Genomic DNA, 14,902 nt, shown 5'->3' with positions numbered 1-14,902 from the left:
AGGGATGACTCAGCCTGTGACCTCAGAACAAGTGCCTCACTCACCCCTGTGGTGGTAGGGTCCGGGCTGTCACAGCCAGGAAGGTATCGCTCACAGGCCTGGAAGGCAGCCTGGGGATCCGGACTTATCAGCAACTCCTGAATATCTCCCTGGGGAGAGGATGGGGTTCAGGGAAGGGAGCCACAGGCTGACTCTGACACCCCATCCCAAGCACCAAGGCTCCCTCTAACCAGAGCGGCCTAAGTACAAGGAGGGGGTGGCAATCCCTCTGCCCGTCAAAAGTGAGAGTAGGAAGAGTCTATCAAGGTCACACCAAATCACAACGGCAAACCACACCCCACAACATCTGTCTCATCAGAGGCACATTATTCCTTTGCTCTCAGGCACATAGTAACCCTTAATACGTGCCAGGTGCCCTTCCCGGCTTTGGGGTTAAGGAGAAGAACAGGACAGATGTGGCCCCTGGCCCACGGGAGGGGACACGTATCACAACCACACACAGCACAGTCACCACACCAAAAACACCTCTGTCACCAGCCACCCAACAGCACGCCTTGCCAGCACCCAGCATCATAACCACCCACACACAGTTACACATAACAACCAGAGCCGTCCATGTCCCCAGCTTACTCTCCCCCCACAAGTCAAGTATGTGCCATCATGCATTATCATTCTGTGACTCTACAATCACACACCATGAAGATGCACACTGGACAGCTCCCTTCTCCTCTCTGCTCCACATTCAGGCTGTGGACAAAACTCCCACCCATCCTCTGCCTCGGTTTCCCCGATCACTGAAGCCCTACCTCAAAAGTCTCCTCCCCGAGGTCTTGGGTCCCCAGCACAGTGAGTCCAGCTGTGCTAATGAATCGAGGCACCTGGCCCAACACAGGGGGCTGAGGCTCACAATCAGCCACCAGAGTCACCATCCTGCCATCCACACTGACTGCCACACGGTGCCACCTGCAAGGGGACAGTCTCGGTGGGGGGTGCTTCTCACCCCACTTCTCTCTGGACCCCAACTTTCCCTATACTCACCCGCCATCCATGAGGTTGACTTGCTGAGGGAGGGGACTGAAGGAGTCCCCTAGGAGGCTCAGAGCTGGCCCCAGAGCCAGGCCCAACTGCCGAGCACCACCCTCATCATAAATGGAGAGAAGGACAGACTTGTTGGCTGGCTGGCCCCGCAGGGTGATCAGCATGGAAAAGTTCTCAGGAAACGGCCCATCTGAAGGGGCAGAGGGAAAGGGGCATCTCAGATGGTCTAGCAGTGACCCATGCTCCCAGAATGACTCCTTCCCACCCCTCCTGCCCTGACTCACCTGGAAAGAGCTCCCACGTGGGGATGCCAAGTGTACTGGCCTTGCCAACCCTGAATGCCCGATCACCCTCTGGGGCCCTCTGGGGGCAGAGGCCAGGCGCCTCAAGGACCCCAGCCTGGCCCCCTCGCACGCCCAAGGCCTTCAGCACATCCACAGGGCCTGCTGTAGAGAGAAGCCAGGGTGCAGGGCAGTTAAAACAGACCCAGCACTTCAAGTGAGTAGCTCAGATTTGGGAAATTCAGCCTCCCACTGTGTTTGTGGGTCCGGGAGAAGGAGCAGGCCTGGGACCTGCACCCATCTCACCACCCCACAGCTGTTCGAGCTTCATCAGCCTGTTGACTCCTGTTTGGGTTGATTTTTTCCTCCCCTTGGTTTTTTGGTGAGGGAAAAAAAAAAAAATGCTGACCTACTTCTGGGATGAATCAAGGCTTCCTGGCCTGAGCCCCGGAGCCAAACTGTCCCCTTCTCTGTGCTCCCCCACACCGACTGACTCCCTGGGGCTTCTTCCCCAGCCTGAAGCCCCCTGCCAGGGAAAACCCGCTTGGAGAGGAGGGGCTCCCAGTGCGGTGTGTTTTTCCTCCACTTCCTCCCTCCAACCTCCTCCTTTGACCACCATCACCCGTGATCTGCGCCCTTTCACCACGACCTCTCCTGACTTCTTCCTTCTGACCTCCCCCTTGATCACTATCACCCATGACCTCCTCCTCTGCCTACCCCAGTCTCCTCTATCTGACCTGTGACCTCCCCATTTTATCACCCTCTCTAGCCTCCTCCTTATGACCACCTCCGTCTAATAACCTCCTGACCTCCTCCCTCTGACCCTATTACTCTCGTCCCAGGAAAGGAACTGGTTTGGCCCAACCAGATCCGAAATCAGGCCATCCTACCAGCCCCACCCCACAGAGCAGGCCAGTGCTAAGTGGAACCACATGGTTTGAGCGGGGAGGGTGGGGGCTTCCCCTGAGCCCAAAGCCCCTGCCTGCTCTCCCCTCCCCCCAGCAGACTGTCCCACTGACCCCCTGACCCAACCTCTTGGCAGAAGCCAGTTCTGTCAAATCCACCCATGACCTCATCCGGGGGGAGTTTCTGCTGATCTCACCATTGGGAGTCAGGGTGGGGGGCCAGACTTGGGGGAGAAAGGGGCTTGGATGAGGGACCCCCATCCAGCTCCTCCTGGGTCAGATCCTTCATTCTCCAAAACTTACACACCCCTATTCCAGCCTCTGCTCACTCCTGCCCCCAACCTCCTGTTCTTTCTTTCTTCTCTCCCCCTCCCTGCCCTCTCTCTCTGTCCCACTTTCTCTGCTGGTCTTTCCAGGTTCCTCTCTGCGTCCAACTCTGAATCAGTGTCTCTCTTTCTCTCTTACTTCCTAACTCTCTCTCTCTGTCTATTGGTATTTCATATATATATATATATCTGTGTAGATTACTCTCCCCATCCTTCTCTCTCTCTCTCTCTCTCTCTCTCTCCATCCACGCCCCCCCAATTTTGCCGCCGTCACCAGCCCCCACTCTAATTGCCTGTTCTCTGGCTGGGCTGTTATTAAGAGGTATTTGGGTTACAGTCCCCTGGGACTAAGATCTGAGCTCCCAGGCTCTGTCAACCACAAGGGTCACTCCCCCGCAGAATGATCATCCCAGCTGCCCCCTCTCCAGGCTGCAGCCCAGCGGACAGCTGAGATCCATGACCCCATGCAGTGTGGCTCTCCCCTCACCCAGACCCCTGTCCCCATGCTGTGGGAAGGGGTAGCCTCTCGCCCAGCTGCTCATTCACATTGAAAAAGTCCTTCCCATCACCTAACCCAAATGTCTCCTGCTTCAATCTTGTATCTCCTCTGTAATGACCTTTCAGAAACTGACTGCCCTTTCTTTTCATGGCTGGCTTTGTGACAAGAAGACACACAAGAGGCATTGAGTCCTGCCTGCAGGCCCAGAGGGTGGGGGTCGGCCAGGGACCCAGCCTGACCTTCCCCCACACTCTCCCCTGTGTTGGTCAGGGCCCCAGGGAGATGTTGGATGGGGTCTAGGATATGAAGGGAGGCAGGCAGACCCTAGGTTGGCATCTCCTCAGAAAGGTAGGAGAGCATAGGAGTGAGTGTATGTGCCATTGTACAAGTACACGAGATTGTGCAAGTGTGTCCATGACTCTATATGGAACAGGGAATGGCTGAGCATGCGATCTGTGGATGTGTGGTGTGTGCCGAGTATCTGGCCTCCAGTGGGGAGATTAGGTGCGGGTGTTCGGTGAGTGACTGGACAGGCATGTGGGCTCGGGTCCTGTCAGTGAGCAAGTGAGTCTGTGATTGTAACAGATGAGACTGGAGATGAGGGAATGTGGTTATACGTGAGAGTATGGCCACCTCGGCAAGCGGGTGACTGGCTGTGAATGCTGACAGGGTTGCGTGGATACCAGTGGAAGCCTGTGCCAGGGCTGCAAGGCGTAGGAGGGTGACAAAGGCTGTGACCCTGTGGCGGGTGGCTGCTGGGGTTGCCTGGGGCGTGGGCACCGGTGTTTAAAAATTCCTGGTGTCCCCGAGGGCTTATATTCTGAATGGATGCCTGAGATTGCACGACTGTGGGGATGTGTGAGCATGGGAATGGGACATGGGCCAGTTTGGGACAATCCACGTGAACAGGCACCTCCCTGGACTCCAGAGAAAGTGAGAAAGTGTAGGACGGTGTGTGTGTGTGTGTGTGTGTGTGTGTGTGTGTGTGTGTGTGTTGGGGGCTGAGTTAACATTAGGGAGGGACTTCCAGAAGTGCCTAAGCCCAGCCTCTCTCAGACCCGGGATGCCACTTGAAGAACCATAACCTTCCCAAACCCTTGGGCGCCCCCAACCCCGAACCCTTTGGGGCGGAGCGCGGCGTCCAGCCAGAAGCGCGCAGCTGGGCGTGCGTCAGCGCTGACTCACTCGTCCGACGGCCCCCGGGACCCCTTGAGGCCCCTGAGAAATTCCTCAGGAAAAACACCCGCGGCTCGCTCAGCTGGGGGGGGGGGGGACTTCCACTTCCGCCCCCGCCCGCGCTCCGCCCCGCCCCGCCCCGCGCCCCGCCCCGCCTCGCCCCTCACCGCGGCCCTCCCGAGGCCCTGTCCATGGTGCTGATCGCGGCTCTGGGGAGAGCAGGGTGGGGGAGGGGAGAAGTGGGGGCAGAGGAGTGGGGGCGCGCCAATTGGAGACAGAGGAGGAAGAGGAAGAATACGATGAAGCCATTAGGAGCGATGCAAAGGAAACTTTGAATCCCCGATTAGTCCCCTCCCATACTCGTCCCCACTCAGCATCACCCCCAGAATCATCCGCTCGCGTCCTTATGGGCCACTTTTTACACCCCCAAATCACAACCGAACCCCTCATCGGGTCACCCAAAGACAATCACACGCGTTACACGGTTATTCTCTAAGTCAGCCCTACACAGACACACCCACAACTCACAATCACACACTTGGCCAGGGATCACCCATCACACATATTCATACCATAATCGTCAACTCCCACACACAATTTCACTTCAAATGGCCTCACACACATTGCTACACACACACCTACAAATTGCATTCACTCCAAGGCATCCACCAGTAAAACTCGGTCACACGTATCCCCCCTCCCCCCAGCTGTCACACCCACAAATTGCCCAGAGTCGGATACGCGCGTCCAAACAGAGCACCCCAGCCACTTGCTACACTCACGCCCCCCTCGCACGCCCCCCATTCCTGACTCCACCCCATCTTTTGGGAGCTCGCTAGATCCTGCCCTCTGGATCCTACTCCTATCTCCTTCTTTCCGGCTCACCCGCCTGCGTCCGGAGAAGAAGCTGCAGCGAGGCCAAAAGCAGACAGAGGCCGGCCCGCGGCTGGCCCAGGCCTCCGCGACTCCCCATTCCGGCGGGGCCCACACGCAAGGCGGGGACCGGCCGGGGCGTCTACGGGGCGCGGCGACTCCTCGGGCTCCGGGCACTCGCTCGCCGCGGCCGGCTCCACTCGCATCGGCAGGAGACTGCAGGAGACCCCGCCCTGGCCTCGCCCTGCTCTCCCGCGCCCGGCCGGGCGGGGCTCGCTGGAGGAAGGGGGGTGGCTGACAGCTGGTGGGGGAGTTGGGAAAGTTTGTGCCGAGTGCTGATTGGCCGGCTAGGGCTGGAGCCCTGAGCCGGGAGCGGGGGCTCTTCTTGCCCCACCCCACAGTGGAGGAAAAGGGTCACTCCTACCCAGCTTTAGAATTCGGGGTCCCAGACTTACCCCAAACCCTTTCCTCCTAACAGGCCCCCTCAAAACAGATGTTAGCCCCATTCAAACCTTCAGCTTCCATCAGCCTCCACCCAGGCCCTAGAGTTAAGGCTTTATGCAGCTTTTTTTTTTTTTTTTTTTTTTTAAAGATGTTTTATTTATTTATTTGACAGAGAGATTACAAGTAGGCAGAGAGAGAGACAGAGAGAGAGAGGAGGAAGCAGGCTCCCTGCTGAGCAGAGAGCCCGATGCGGGACTCGATCCCAAGACCCTGAGATCATGACCTGAGCCGAAGGCAGCGGCTTAACCCACTGAGCCACCCAGGCGCCCATTTATGCAGCTTTTTTATATCAAATATTTTCTGTCTCACCCAGGCCCCCAGAAGGGGTCCCAGCCTGATGCCCAATTTTCACCCATTTGCTTTATCCCAGTGGCTTAGACACAATGGAAGGTACCAGCTTCATCCCAGGCCTTCCCTTTGAGTGTCTCAATAAAGAATCCTCATCCCACCTCCAGCCTCATACCAGATTACAAAATGGGTTCCCAGCCTTACCCCAAACCCTCATTTCTCCACCCAAATTCCAGAATTGGATGTCCTGGCCTCACCCCCAAACCTTTGACACAGATTCCAAAACACAGTCCTCAATTTCTCCCAAACTCTTAATCTTCAGATAAAGGGTCCCATTTCCATCCTAGCCCTCTCCTCCCCTCTCCATGATTCAGGTCCCCAAATAGATGTCTTATCCCCAATTCCAAATCTTCACATATGCCCGCATTAAGTGGGGGAAGTCTGGCCCTACTTCAAAGCAGGGCACTGCCTTAGGGAGAGGTGGATACTTGCCATTCTTTGGGTGAGGTAGAGCTACCCTTCACCCTACTGGGACCCCCCACTGTGAAGCTCCCTCACCCCCCCCAGGGGGTCACATGGAGCTGTCTGTGCAATTGAACAAGCACAGACTTGTGGGATCTGAGGGAGCTTCTGCAAGGAGAAACCTAAGGTGCCTATCCTCCACGGGGAAGAGGGAGAAGCCGGCAGTATCTCCCTCCCAGGCTCTGGTTCTTCGGACAAAGAGTGTCTGTCTCCCCAGAGAGGAGGGGTGGAGCCCCATCTGGCCTAAGGGTGAAAAGGGGGCAGTGGGGTGGGGAGAAGAAAGGGAATTTCCCCAAGCTGCTGCTTCTCCCTCCTCAGGGACCTCAGAGACTAAGACTTCTCCTGCTAAAAATTCTCATCGAGTGCCCAGCCCTGCCTTGCTGGGAAGTTCTTCCTAGTCTTCCCCAATCATGTGACATATCTACACCCATTCTTGTCTTTGAGAGGAGCCTTCTGGGACCATATGCTCTGCCACTTTCTCTCACTCTCTCCCTTGCATCAGAGATTCTTTGCCCAGAATCGACAGGAAGAGAATGCCCCTGCTGATTCCCCGACCCCCGAATGATTTATAGTTATAATAAAAAGACCCTAGTTGTGAGTGTAGCAGTGAGAAGAGATTTTTAACAGATAAAAGAAAGAGGCTATTTTGAGGTTAAAAGATTTCCCCCACCCAGCTGCCTGCCCAGGGTCAGTTCAGAATTGCTGTCTCCTGGGGCCCCTTCACCTTGCAGGGGAAAGATGGGAGGGTGTCTAGGAGGTAGGGGGGATGAGGCTAGGATGGGTGGCAGGAGTCAGGTGCTGGCCAGCAGAGGTCACCCATCCCGGGAGGGATCAACATGGCCGACGCACCCCGGACTGTACTGATCTCAGGCTGCTCCTCGGGAATTGGCCTGGAGCTTGCAGTGCAGCTGGCTCATGACCACAGGCACCGCTACCAAGGTTAGAGGCCCAGGGTGGGGCTGGGAGGGGCAGGGGTGGGCATTCTGAGGACCTTCAGCCCTCCTGGCACCATTTCCACTAGCCCATCCCGTCAGCTGTTTGTATGGGCTTGAGGAGGACCGAGGACACATGGAAGCCCCTTTCCCACCTCTGCTCATGAATTATCCCCTCATCCAACAAATATTTCTTGTGCACCTACTGGGTGCCAGGCACTGTTCTAGGTGCTGGAACCACAGCTGTGAACAAAACAGACAAAAATCTCTGTCCTCAGTGTAAGGAGGGAGCAGAGCAAGGACAGACAATAAACAGACTTTTTAAAAATTGTATAATATGTCTAATGCTCATAAGTGCTAAGAAGCAAAGTAAGTGTGGTATATGGTAGGAGGTTGGGGGGAGCGGGGGGGGTGATTTTTTTAAAGGGCTGGTGGGGAGGGCTTCCCTAAGGTTCCTCTTGGGCATTCCCTAGGACTCCCCTCCCCCACCCCTCCCCAGATTACTGCTCCAAGATAAGCCTCTTAAGCGACCCTGACCTTGGGGGCTTAAAGGGGGCCTCTAAATCTAGGGACTTAGCCTCGGGCAACTCTGGAGTAAATTGCCTCCGTCTGCACTCCACCCATGGGAACCTCTGACCCAGAGCAGGCTGCAGCTGAAGTGGGCAAAGGGCTGCTACTTACAAGAAGGTTGCAAGGGGTGAGGGCATTGCCCCAGTTGGCAGAGCAGCTTCTCCCAACCCTCTGCCCTCTGTCTTAGAGACACACACAGCCTTGGATGGGACAGACCGAGTGCCAGTGCGCAGGGAAGTAGTTGTGCTGTGTGTGTCCCTTTGTCCCTGGGACACTAGTCACAGCCCTGGATAGGCAGATGAATGTATAAAACTGAAAGATGTTTGTGGAGTGCTTACAATGTGCCAGGTTCTGATCTAAGTGTCGTGCATCCAGTAAGTCATTTAATTCCCCTATCACCCCTATGAGGTGGCCACTAACATTAGCCCCACCTTAGAAATGAGGAAACTGGGACACAGAGTGCCAAGGATTCTCGCCCAAAGTTGCCCCGCTGGAAAGTGGCAGAGCCTGGATTTGAGCCCAGGCAACCCACACCCTGGGACCACAGTTGTCACTGTATGGAGATGTATGTGCTCCCATTCATCTGTGCGACACCCATGAGTCACACAGGGCCACAGACTATATGAACACGGCTCCCAGCGCTGTGCATGATCATGGGTACACGCATGAAGGATACAACATGTATACAGGGGTTTGAGCTCAGCACTCCCAACAAACCGAGGTTCAAATCCCAGTTCTAACACTTACTAGTGGTGGGACAGGCAAGGAACTTCATTTTCTTAGCCTCAGTGTGTTGATCTCTGATAGGGACAGTAACTTTACCTACTTATTCTGGCTGCTATTGCTAAAGAACAAATCATTCCAAAATTTCTGGTGTAATAGGACAATGGTAGTCACGGTTTACAAAAGTCATAGTTTACAAAACGCATGGTTTTGTAAAACCATGGTTTTTGGTTTACAAAAGCCATAAATTTGGAAGGGGGCAGCTAGGTGATTCTTGCTCAGGGTCAAAGGCTACAACTGCAACAGTGGGGACTAGTCACAGCTCTGGGCAGGCATCTCTCCTCCTTCTAATAAGGTCAGGTCTTCTCCATGTGGTTCCTCTGTCTGGCTAGCTTGGGGCTTCCTCCCAGCATGGTGGCCTCAGGATAGCTGGGCTGCTACAAAGTGGCCAAGGATTTTTTTTAAAGCTTGTATTTACTTATTTGACAGAGATCACAAGTAGGCAGAGAGGCAGGCAGAGAGAGAGGGAGAGGGAAGCAGGCTCCCTGCTGAGCTGAGAGCCCGATGTGGGACTTGATCCCAGGATCCTGGGATCATGACCAGAGCCGAAGGCAGCGGCTTAACCCATTGAGCCACCCAGGCGCCCCGTGGCCGAGGATTTTAAGAGTAGATTACAGGGCTGCCTGGGTGGCTCAGTCAATTGAGCATCCAACTCCTGATTTCGGCTCATGTCATGGTCTCAGTGTCATAAGCTTGAGCCCTGCATCGGGCTCCGTACTCAGAGCGAAATCAGCTTGGGATTCTCTCTCTCCCTCTCCCTCTGCCGCTCCCCCTACTCCTGCTCTCTCAGTCTCTCTCAAATAAATAAATAACTAAAATCTTTTTAAAAAGAAAAAGAATGGAGCTCCTGGGTGGCTCAGATGGTTAAGCATCTGCCTTCAGCTCAGGTCATGATCCTGGGGTCCTGGGATCAAGCCCCGCATTGGGATCCCTGCTCAGTGGGGAGCCTGCTTCTCCCTCTGCCTCTCTCTCTTTCTCTCTCTCTGTGTCTCTCATGAATAAATAAATAAAATCTTGGGGGAAAAAAAAAAGAAAAAGAATGAACATTAAAGCAAACAGAGTAGAAACTGCAATACCTTTTCTGACCTAATCCCAGAAGCCACACAATATCACTTTCACCGTGTTCTGTTAGCGCCCAGCTAGACACCAGATGCAAGGAGAGGGAAATGAGATATCATGTCTTGAGGGGGAACAGCAAAATTCTCAAAGAGCATATGCGATGAAAAATGCTGTGGTCACCTTTGAAAATAAGCCCGTTACCTTATCATAGGGTTCTCGTGAGGAGTAGAGACAATGCTTATAAAAGTGTGTAGCACAGTGTTTGGCACATAGTAGATATTCAATAAATCGCCAGTTCTGTGGCTGATGTAGATGTGGCTATTTGTATTTCCATGTACGCACAACGCACATATATTGACCCTAAATATGCATGCATTTCTTTTCTCAAGGCAATGTGTTCTCTACTTATTTTATTTCCTTACTCACTGGACTATCAATGCCGTGAAGTCAGGGACTTTGTCTATCTTATTTCATGCAGTCGTCTCAGCACCAAGAATAGAGCATAATGTGTACTAAGTCCATGCTCAGTAAATGTTGGATGGAGGCTTGGAGGGCTGGAGTGATGAAAGTACATGTAAATGTATTCACACTATATGCATTTGGGGTTGTATAGTAAAATAGGTGTGTAAACCTGTGGGTCTCCATCCCTCTGTGACGGCTCATGCAATATCATGGAGATATGTAAGTGAATGCACAGGCGAAAGGAACCCAGTGCTTGCCTCAACCCTCTGCTTTCTGTCCCCAGTGGTGGCCACCATGAGGGACTTGGGAAAGAAGGGGACACTGGAGGCAGCTGCCGGGGAAGCCCTGGGGCAGACCCTCACCGTGGCCCAGCTGGACGTGTGCAGTGACGAGTCAGTGGCCCAGTGTCTCAGCAGCATCCAAGGAGGGGAAGTGGATGTGCTGGGTGAGACTGAACAGCCCCTGGGGTCACCCTCCCCTTCCCTGACCTAAGCACACGTCCTCATTGTAGTGAATCCTCTCCAATGTCTGAGCACGAGCCTTCTTGCTTCACCAGCAACCTCTAGCCCTGGACAGAAGGGGTAGGCAAGATGGCTAAAAGCCCAGGGTACCAGTTTATTAGGGTTACAAGAAATAAACTGAGTCCTGGGGGTAGGGTAGATTTTACTGAATAGAAGAACACCATATGGTGTTCTGTTACATTTGGTTTTTCTCCAAAAACCATATATTGGAAAACTTGGAAAAGTTACTTTGATGAGTCATTTGGGGAACGGAGCATGATGTAGAAGCAACACATGATCTCTCAAAGACCTTCGAAGGAAGGTGGGTGTGGCTGTTTTGATGCAAATTGGGGTCAGAGCTGAATTGCTCTTGCATTAAGGGGAGGCTGCTCCCAGCAACTCTTCCCCCCACCTGGAGTTCAGGGTCCTCATAACAAATGCTAAACTATATGTAAAGATTATCAGGGTTCCACAATTGTCCACTCAGGATACTCTGGACTGGCCCTGAATTTGGAGTAAGGGGTGGGATAATTCAGGGAGTGTCCCTAGAGGAGTGACACTAGAAGGGTTGGGGGACTTCCAAGTAACCTTCAGTCTCCTCCTTAGTGAATAATGCTGGAGTGGGCCTGGTGGGGCCCCTGGAGGGGCTCAGCCTAGCTGCCATGCAGAACGTCTTTGATACCAACTTTTTCGGGGCTGTCCGTCTGGTCAGAGCTGTCCTTCCTGGCATGAAGAGAAGGCGAAAGGGCCACATTGTGGTGGTCAGCAGTGTCATGGGGCTGCAGGGTAAGCCCTGGGGACCCACCCCTTGGAATCTCTTCGCATCTGACCCTCCCCAGGCTAGAAGAATGGCAAATAGGTTTTAGCTCATATTCCAAATGAGCCTGTGTTGAGAAGGATTCTGAAGCTCTATAGGAAAAACATTTGCAGATTAGATTATGTCGGCCAGGCTGCGAGAGCTAAGTGGTAGTGTTGTAAGTGCTGCAACGGTCATCCCCATCCAGCATCAGTGCTACTTCTGGACACCTCTAAGCCCAAGGCAGGGCTCGAACTCACAACCCTGAGATCAAGACTTGTGCTGAGATCCACAGCCGGACGCTTAAGCAACTGAGCCCCCCAGGTGCCCCAGAACTCCTTTCCTGTGACATTTTTTGTCAAATACCTCTAACCAAGCCCCAGAGATGCCTAGCTTTGGAGCTCTGAGGTTCTGCAGAAAAAGAGAGCAGTGATTGTTTAGCAACATCTGCCGTGAGCCTACTATGGAGGCCACTTATTTGCCATCCATGCTCCTGGGTCTTTCTTCCTTGATCCCCTCTAGATGCCCTTCCTCTCCCTGGAAATTCCCTGGGATCTGCCCTTACCTCCTCAGCAGCCTCCTGAAGAATCCACAGTATTTGGTTTTGTTTGTTTGTTTGTTTGTTTGAAGAATCTAGCTTATGTTACCCCACCATGGGGAAACTATAACTACCCATCAGTCCCATCCCTTTGGCTCCTCTTCCAGCTGTAGCTCCTGACCTCAGGAGCCACATTCACTCTCAATAAGGACAGATAAGAAAGCTGCTGAATAGTACTTGCCCTCAGGGACCCTGGCAACTCTATGCTCAAGGGGCCCAGAGGTTTAGAGGATGGACGGAAGGAGGGTTTTCCAGGGCAAAGGGCAAATGGAGCACAGGGAAGAGGCAGCACGTGGCACCCCAAGACAATCTCATCCTAAGCCTATGGGTTCATCCTTCAACATATGCTCCCATCATACATACGTACACTCATCCTGTTGGCCTTAGATATCCCCCCCCCCCATTCTGATCTTTAAACCCTCTTCGCTCCGTCTCCTGAAGACCCCATGTCCCTCTGGACCCACAAGCCTGTCGCCCAGACCCCAAAGGGCCCAACCTTCTCCAATCCTCTCAGGTGTGGTGTTCAATGAAGCCTATGCAGCCTCCAAGTTTGCCCTGGAGGGATTCTTCGAAAGTCTGGCTGTCCAGCTGCTGCAGTTCAACATCTTGTGAGGCGGGCGTTTGGGTCGTGAAGGGGGGGGGAATGGGAGACAGCGGTGGAGAAAGGTGAGGGAAGGGGAGGCGGTGAGAGCGGTGAGAGGGCGTGGGCTGGGAAGGCCGAGATGGTGGGAAAACAAGGCAGCAGTGAGAAAGTGGAATCAGGAATGAGGGCAAGGGAGTTACCGGAAGACCGTGGAGGAGGATGGGGGATGGGCAGAGGAGAAGCTGGGGGAACCAGGAAGGATGAAGGAATGTTGAGAGAAATCGGGGGAGAGAGGAGAAGAGGGACCGTGATGGGGCCGAGAGTGGGGTTGGGTTACTAGACCCCCTACCCCTATGGATATCCCCAGCATCACCCTGGTGGAACCTGGCCCAGTGGTCACTAACTTTGAGGGGAAGCTCCTGGAGCAGGTTTCCACAGCCGAGTTCCCAGACACTGACCCCGACACCTTGCACTACTTCCGGGATTTCTACCTCCCTGCCTCCAGGGAGCTCTTTCACTCTGTAGGACAGAGCCCACAGGATGTAGCCCAGGTGAGTGGGGAACCCAGAGTCCCAAGACATGGCTCAGATATGTGAGGGTGCCCACCCTGCAAACCCCCCCTCCCTGAATCCAAGAGCTCAGGGCTCCACCCCATAGGTCATTGTCAAGGTCATCAGCTCCACCAGACCACCCCTGCGCCAACAGACCAATGCCCGCTACACCCCACTGATTGTGCTCAAGACTGTGGACCCCTCAGGCAGCCTGTATGTACGCATCACCCACTGCCTGCTCTTCCGCTGGACACGCCTTCTCAACCTTGGCCTTCGATGTCTGGCCTGTGGCTGCCTCCGCTTCCGAATATGGCCCCGGTGAGCAGAGCTTTCCTTGGAGGCTTCCTGGAGGAGGCAACAGTGTTGCTGGACCTTGAAAGATGAGATAGACTGCCTCATTCAACCTCTGGACTTTATTATCTTGGGTCTGGGAATATAAGGATGATCTAAAACCCCTTCCACATAGAACTGAGTTGACTAACGGGTCTTCGGACTTTTCTGATCACACACTCTGTCAGCAAAATGTTTGTACACTCACCAATAGTGCAAGTATATTTTTTTCATAAAATATGTATTTGTATCCACGAGTAATCACTATATTAAATATTTAATAAAGCTCAATTTCTTGTGTCTAAATAAATTTTTTTTTTTATCGGGGTGGGGGGGAGAGCGAGCACAGGCAGACAGAATGGCAGGCAGAGGCAGAGGGAGAAGCAGGCTCCCTGCCGAGCAAGGAGCCCGATGCGGGACTCGATCCTAGGACGCTGGGATCATGACCTGAGCCGAAGGCAGCTGCTTAGCCAACTGAGCCATCCAGGACGTCCCTAAATAAAAAAATTTTTAAAAATAAGTTTCAGGGGCGCCTGGGTGGCTCAGTGGGTTAAGCCGCTGCCTTCGGCTCAGGTCATGATCTCAGGGTCCTGGGATCGAGTCCCGCATCGGGCTCTCTGCTCAGCAGGGAGCCTGCTTCCCTCTCTCTCTCTCTCTCTCTCTGCCTGCCTCTCCATCTACTTGTGATTTCTCTCTGTCAAATAAATAAATAAAATCTTTAAAAAAAAAAAAAAGTTTCACTTCAAACACATTAGAATGGCTACTATAAGTAAACCAAGCAAAGTAACCAGTGTTGGTGAGGATGAGGAGAAATTAGAGCCCTTAGGCACTGATGCTGAGAATGTAAAATGGTGTAGTCACTGTGGAAAAGAATATAGTAGTTCCTCAAAAAAAAAAAAAAAAAAAGAAAGAAAGAAAGAAACAGAATTATCACGTGACCCAGCAATCCCATTTCTGGGTATTAACCAAACAAATTGAAAGCAGGGTCTCAAAGCCCATACTTGCACACCCGTGTTCATAGCAGCTTTATTCACAATGGCCAAAAGGTGGAAGCCATTCCATCCATGGTCCATCAACAGAAGACTGGATAAACTCAATGAGGACATCCACGAGATGGAATATTATCCAGCCTTAAAAAGGAGGTGAATTCCAACACCTACTGCAATGTGAGTAAACCTTGAGGACCTTGTGCTCAGTGAAATAAGCCAGACAGAAAAAGGACAGATACTGTCTGATCCCACTTAGATGTAGTCCCTAGAGGAGTCCAATCCACGGAGACAGAAGGTAGAGATGGGGGGAGCCAGGCAGGGTGGGGCATGGAGTCAA

The 14,902-nt window shown here is 53.3% G+C and overlaps 2 protein-coding genes across 4 annotated transcripts in view; one reads left to right on the top strand and one right to left on the bottom strand.

Moving 5' to 3' along the window:
• The window catches only part of COL5A3 (collagen type V alpha 3 chain), a 36,641-nt gene extending 31,282 nt beyond the window's left edge, over positions 1–5,359 (bottom strand). The window contains exons 1-5 of one of the 3 annotated variants that reach the window (XM_045084320.1): positions 5,111–5,359; positions 1,323–1,484; positions 1,039–1,228; positions 807–963; positions 45–149 (exon numbers count right to left, since the gene is read on the bottom strand). In XM_045084320.1, the coding sequence (XP_044940255.1) occupies positions 45–149; positions 807–963; positions 1,039–1,228; positions 1,323–1,484; positions 5,111–5,198 (702 nt within the window). In that variant the 5' untranslated portion in view covers positions 5,199–5,359. The remainder of the gene's footprint in view (positions 1–44; positions 150–806; positions 964–1,038; positions 1,229–1,322; positions 1,485–5,110) is intronic. The other 2 variants (XM_004748484.2, XM_004748485.2) reach the window with 2 other exon arrangements.
• Positions 5,360–7,248: 1,889 nt separating this feature from the next.
• Positions 7,249–13,842, top strand: RDH8 (retinol dehydrogenase 8). Its single transcript, XM_004748483.3, has 6 exons — positions 7,249–7,351; positions 10,502–10,663; positions 11,325–11,504; positions 12,627–12,720; positions 13,063–13,246; positions 13,353–13,842. Exons 1-6 carry the CDS (start codon positions 7,249–7,251, stop codon positions 13,566–13,568), a joined length of 939 nt encoding a protein of 312 aa, XP_004748540.2. The 3' UTR covers positions 13,569–13,842.
• The last annotated feature ends 1,060 nt before the right edge of the window (positions 13,843–14,902 follow it).

The sequence above is a fragment of the Mustela putorius genome, unplaced genomic scaffold, assembly GCF_011764305.1.
Source record: "Mustela putorius furo isolate JIRA1106 unplaced genomic scaffold, ASM1176430v1.1 tig00000095_pilon_pilon_pilon, whole genome shotgun sequence".
Taxonomy (NCBI): Eukaryota; Metazoa; Chordata; class Mammalia; order Carnivora; family Mustelidae; genus Mustela; species Mustela putorius.
Note: the sequence above shows the minus strand (reverse complement) of the source record. Positions and strands in the feature narration are given on the sequence as shown.

Excerpts from the sequence above, each read along its gene's own strand:
- RDH8 (XM_004748483.3), top strand. The coding sequence starts at position 7,249 with ATGGCCGACGCACCCCGGACTGTACTGATCTCAGGCTGCTCCTCGGGA. Across the intron at positions 7,352-10,501 it reads CCACAGGCACCGCTACCAAG|TGGTGGCCACCATGAGGGAC; the intron begins GTTAGAGGCCCA and ends TTCTGTCCCCAG. Across the intron at positions 11,505-12,626 it reads CAGTGTCATGGGGCTGCAGG|GTGTGGTGTTCAATGAAGCC; the intron begins GTAAGCCCTGGG and ends CAATCCTCTCAG.